General features: G+C 42.8%; 1 protein-coding gene across 1 annotated transcript in view; it reads right to left on the bottom strand.

Annotated features, from left to right (window-relative positions):
• MYBL1 (MYB proto-oncogene like 1) overlaps positions 1-6,133 on the bottom strand; it is a 59,393-nt gene that overhangs the window by 30,759 nt on the left and 22,501 nt on the right. Inside the window, exons 6-8 of the mRNA XM_019527749.1 lie at positions 4,200-4,383; positions 3,162-3,236; positions 2,548-2,652 (exon numbers count right to left, since the gene is read on the bottom strand). Coding sequence (XP_019383294.1) covers positions 2,548-2,652; positions 3,162-3,236; positions 4,200-4,383 — 364 coding nt within the window. The remainder of the gene's footprint in view (positions 1-2,547; positions 2,653-3,161; positions 3,237-4,199; positions 4,384-6,133) is intronic.

The following is a 6,133-nucleotide window of genomic DNA, read 5'->3' on the forward strand; positions in this document are numbered from 1 at the left end:
GGACTCTTCAGCCTGGAAAAGTGCAGGCTCAGGGGTGATCTGATGGCCACCTATAAGTTTATTAGGAGTGACCACCAGGATCTGGGGGAACATTTGTTCACCAGAGCGCCCCAGGGGATGACGAGGTCGAATGGTTATAAACTACTGCAAGACCATTTCAGGCTGGACATAAGGAAGAACTTCTTTACTGTCCAAGCCCCCAAGGTCTGGAATAGCCTGCCATCGGAGGTGGTTCAAGCACCGACATTGAACACCTTCAAGAGTAAATTGGATGCTTATCTTGCTGGGATCCTATGACCCCAGCTGACTTCCTGCCCTTCGGGCGGGGGGCTGGACTCGATAATCTTCCAAGGTCCCTTCCAGCTCTAATGTCTATGAAATCTATGAAGTAGGGGCTGGATCTGCAGGCGCTGCCCAGCCAGGGCAGTGCATGGGAGCTGGGGAGGGTGCAGGACAGAGCCACAGGCAATTTGTCCAGGGGTGGGGAAGGCAGCTCCCTGCCACAGCAGCACTCCTGGGGAGGACATCATGGCCCCCAAATCTGTACACAGGGCAGGGACAGATTCAGGTTGCCAGCTGCAGCTTTGGGGATCCCCTCCCTGCTGCCCTCCCCCCAGAAGCCTCATGCCAGCTAAGCCACCATGGCAAGGCACCCCCTACCTGCGCAGCAGCAGCAGCAGCAGCAGCAGCAAGGGAAACAGTGCAAAGTTGTGTCCCCCACTGCTGCTGGGCAGGCAGGGGGCACCTCACCAAGGCAGCACAGAGTTCCTGGGGGGAGGGCATGGGCTCTGCTCAGCTCTGCTCAGCTCTGCTGCATGGGGGGCAGCCAACATCTTAGGCTTGCTCCCCCACCCAGCAAAAAATAAAGAAGAGTTGGCACCTATGGTCCTGCCTAACCTAAGTCCATGAATACACACTACATTTCTAGTGCTATAGGTGCTGCAGTACTTTGAAACACTACAAATATATAGCACTAGAGCAGCAGTTCCCAAAATGTGGTTCATGACCCTAACAGGGGGTCACAACATCAGCAGATGGGGTCACGATAAATGTGCCCCGAGATTCCTGCTCCTACAGTGGGTGTGGGGCTGCAGCTGGGCTGCACCAGCTCTGAGCAGCAGCTGCATCTGCAGCCCAGTGGGTGGGACCCATTGTGGAAGGCAGTGCTGCACCACCATGCCTGCCAAAGTGAGGTATGGCAGTGGTGCAGTTGTGCTCATGCTGCTGCTGAGTGAGCAGGGGGCACCTCAGCTTGACAGCCATGACAGTGCAGCATGACATGGTGCAACACTCCCTCCATCCTGCTCTGGGTAGTGCCCACTGGTCTGCAGAGCCCCCCGGGGGAGGGGGAGGGCGGGGGGGGGGAAGCCCCAAGCCTGAAACGGACAGCCCACTTCCTTCCCCCCTCCACAGGTCTGTGGGCAGGAAGTGAGGGACCATGCTGAGTAAATGGGGTCATGCTAAGGAAATGGGGACATAAATGGGGTCACGCCAAGGAAAAAAAAGTTTGGGAAGCACTGCACTAGAAGCATGGACAGACATGAACCCCCAGGTGGCGTGCTACCAAAAAAAAAAAAAAAAAAAAAAAAAAATCACAGTGCAGGTATAAAATGGCATGCTCTTCCGCCAGGGAGTGTAACAGCATTACTTGGTCCTGTGGCTCTGCTCCCTACCACTGAGGGAGGGAAGCCTGTCAGGAAGTACACTGCAGTCTCTGGTCCCTGGGAGGGGGAGGGTAGGAAAATGGACAACTCTGGTCCTTTTGCCACTTCTTTAGTGTACAGAGCACATGCAGACCTGTCTGCTTAACTTCTATAGCACAAGTGCAACACATGTCCATGGCCTAAGTACTTGTGTCATCTGCAAATATGACTTCATTACTTCCCCCACTCCAGGTTAAGGTTTGCTTTAAAAAAAAAAAGAAAGAAAGAAATTGTTCAAAAACTTTTAGGGACATGTTAACATTAAATAGTATAAACACACAGGCTCAGTTTCTTCCAGCACCCCCCATCAGGACCAGAAATTTTCACTTTTTTTTGTGCAAGTTCAGTTTATTTTGTGCAAGTCGGTGGTAGAGATTATATTGGACAAGTCATATGGATTTTTCACTGTGTCTGTTGATAAACTAAAAAGTTTAAGGAAATAAGCATATTTCATTTCCATCTGTATATCCATACAACTCTGTAGTCATTACTCATGTGTTATCCCTTTGAAGCCAACAAGATTACTAAATTGCTGGACTGGGTATTAAATTCTGATTGAAAAAAGTAGCAGGTTAATCAAGGTATTTAAAAGTTACTTCTTTAGATTCTGAAGAAAGTTTATGACTAGGCTGACAGTAATTAATCTCAAATTAAAAATAATTTATTAAACAAAATAATGTGTATGCTTCAAATTGAATTTCACCCTGGATGCCAAGTTTGATCACTTTTAGAGCAGCAGATTAAAAGATCCCATTATGCAAACAGCAACAGCTAAAATTGCAGATTAATTCTTAATCTCAGAAAAGCAAATGCAATAGATTACTTATATAAATACAGTCCTTACAGATGATACTCTCTTTCTTCTGATTTCGTTCTCAGCTGACATAAGCAGCAGCTCAAGTTCCTTTATTTTCTTTTCTTTATCAGGATCATCATCAATAAATGGCTGCTGAAATGGTTATTTTAGAAAGAAGCTGTTACTTTTGCGGTACATAATCAAAGCTTTCATTTACTATCTAGATTTCTACTCTCTTTCATCCTGCACATAGTGGAAGCAGAAATGGAAACTACAAAAACCATGCTTGACACCCATTTTAGAATAAGGTTGTCAAACAGTTTTAACATGATTCCAATGCTCAATACAGACAAAAGCTTTGTAATATTCAAGTTACTAGTATGGTTTGCATCAGTAAGCACAGTAGGTTTCTTTACTAAAATTCCACTCTTCTACCTCTAATGAAAGTACCTATGGGAGCAATGGTACTATAGAATATGCTAAAAGGACACCAGCATGTTAAGCTTTTGCTTGTTTAATTCTATGCAGAGATGAACTCTGATAGTTGCTGGAGCTGCACCTGTGTAAAGGAGTCTAAAGTAGAATACTGATCATTTAACTGAATCAAGTGATGTCTTAAAGTTGGCATAAAGATTTTTATTGGCTATTATACATGAAATTACCTGAATAAAGTTGGCAGAAGCTGGGATATGTTCTATACAGCTGCCTTCCGATGATGCATATTGGTATCCTGGAATCTAAACAAAATAGGAAATCACCTTTACACATTATAAAATTATGTTTATAGAGCAGTTTGTAAACTTTTTGTTTTAATATTAGTGAGAAGTATAGTTTTGACCACAGGTTAAAAAAAACCTAAAGTGACTGAAAGTTAGCTTCATTTCAAGAATCTTCCATTTTGCAAATTAATTTGTTTTCATACCCAAAGAATAATTCAGAAACTGAAACTATTGCATCACAAAACCAGGTAGCTAGATTTTGGCTTAAACCAGAGGGTCTCAACCTTTTTAGATTCAAGGCATCCCTTGTTAGAACCATGGCATAGGCTGCAAAGAACGCAGAAAGACTACAACAGGTCAAAATGTTTTTGACGCTATGGATTCTTATTTGAGTTTATCTTGTGAATCATGTTTGTACAACACACTTAACAATGCTAACACTGCATGGTAGTTCAGATCACCCTTGGCAGGATCCAAGAGTACTACATCACCCTGATTGAGAACCACTGGCTGAAAAACAGAAGGATGAAATAGGCAATTCTATTACATTTGAAAGCAACTTTCATTTTTTAAATATTTTAAATAAATATGCTTACTTACATCAGTAATACTTGATAAACATTAAACTGAACTCAGTGTGTTTTTTGCTAAGACTTTGATTCTCTTTTTTCATGCTAAGTAAACTGTGAAACAGAGAAACCAGCTTCCCTTCCAAGTTCTTACAATTGTAGGGTTCAAGTTAAAAAAAAACACTTGTAAGAGAGTTTCAATTTAAAGGCAACTGAAATCCAATGAATTTAAAAACAAATCTTGGAAATATTCTGTGTCATATTGAGGTTTTTTAAATTGCTTGTTACAAAACTTGAAGTCAAATCTAAATTGATGGTGTTCCTTTCCATCTTCAATTTTATGGTATGCTTACAGTATACTTTTCTACACTAGGATAAATTAATTTTTGTATGCAAATTTTATGATACTTACATGTGCCTGAACTGGTATGTAAAACTGATTTGGAGTTTGCAAATGTTCCACACTGACACAGGATTTGTGTTGAAGTTTTGATGAACTAGGTCGCTCAGACCTGATGCCATCTTGTAAGTACCCTTCCTGTTCCACTTTTCTTCGCATAGTGGAATTCCAATGATTTTTGATTGAATTGTCTGTCCTAAAACAAAATCATGTTGCAGGAAGATAATTTAATAATATTTTAGGAGCAAGTACAGCAGTTATGTAACTGTACAGATTTTGTAAATTTCTCCACTTATCTCATGTTTTATTGCTCTTTTAAGTGGCAGGTAAAACTGGTCATAACATTTTCCAACAAAACAGGAAACAGTTGGAAAATGTTGATTCACAGAATAATTGTGGAGTCATCTCTTGTTCCTCCAACTTTTATCAGATCTCAGGCAATTCTCACAGAAGTTACCTGGTCCCCTAGTGGGCTTCCAGGCATATCTAGGCTTTAGAAAGCACCGACTACCCAGTACCACAGGCCTTCTAGGATCCAGAGCTGCATACAACCCCTCCTTTTTAGGGCTTCCAAATTCTCTGCTACAGAACCATGGTTCCAGAAGTTCTTTGTGGGTTTTCAGGGTCCAGAGCCTAAGGACAAGCCTGGAACTGAGGAATCCCACAAGAGGGAGCTTCCCCCAAGCCATAAACAATGAATGTCTTGGCAACTGCTGACTGAAATCTACATTGTTAATAACCAATAATGAAACTGACAAGAATGTTGATTTCAAATCAGCAGGTTCCTGGAGATATATTTTCTTTTCAAAACATGACAAGGAGGCATTTTTACCCTGAATTTCCAAATTGAGAAGATATCAATTTCCTGTAAAACTGAAGCCTCAAATTTTCCTCGGTCAGCTCTGTTCATCTGAAAGATCTCTTTCTTGGATACCTCAAAAACAATCAGATATCACATGATGATGTTGAATTTTTATTTTAATTTTCTTTTCAAATATTGAAAGGAGGTAAAACAAACAGGGGTCGGCAACTTATGGCCCATAAGCTAGATCCAGCCTACAAAGAGGTCCAGAATCTGGCACGGGGGAAATTTGGATATCTGGATCTGAAGTCAAACCCAGGAAGTGGTAGTTGATGAAACCAACTCAACATGACACTCAGAGACTAGTGGTGTCCCACAAGGCTCCGTTCTTGGACCTGTACTCTTTAATGTCTTTATAAACCATCTGGACACTGGTGTCAGAAGTGGACTGGCTAAGTTCGTTGATGACACCAAACTTTGGGGAAGAATATCCACACTTGAGGATAGGTTGGTGATCCAGGCCAACCTCAACAAACTAGCAAGGTGGGCGGATGAAAACCTGATTGCATTCAATATGGAGAAATGCAAGGTGCTACCCCTGGGGAGCAGGGGGCAGGAACCTGCATCACACTTATAGGCTTGGCAATGCTTCAGTTGTGGTGCTAGCGAGTGTAAGAGACTTGGGGGTCATGACTGACCATAAGATGAACATGAGCCACCAATGCGATACCGCAACTAGCAAAGCAAACAAAACTCTGCCTTGCATCTACTGATGCATCTCGATCCAGAGACGTGCATCAGGGGTGTGCATCAGGATCTGGGGGAATGCCTGCTCACCAGAGCACCCTGAGGGATGACAAGGTTCAACAGTCACAAACTCATGCAAGACCATTTTGGGCTGGACATAAGAAAAGACTTCTTTACTGTCCGAGCCCCTAAGGCCTGGAAAAGACTCCCCCAAGAGATAGTGCAACCACCTACTCTGGACTCAAGAAATATTTGGACGCTTATTTGCTGGGATCCTTTGACCCTATCACCAAAGAGGAGTATGCCTCCACCACTCAGGTCTGTAGGGGGGCTGTTAGAAAAGCTAAGGCAGATATGGAGCTAGGGCTAGCATCAAGGATCAAAGATAATAAAAAGT

The sequence above is a fragment of the Gavialis gangeticus genome, unplaced genomic scaffold, assembly GCF_001723915.1.
Source record: "Gavialis gangeticus isolate Ggan-Ray unplaced genomic scaffold, GavGan_comp1, whole genome shotgun sequence".
In the NCBI taxonomy this organism is placed as follows: domain Eukaryota; kingdom Metazoa; phylum Chordata; order Crocodylia; family Gavialidae; genus Gavialis; species Gavialis gangeticus.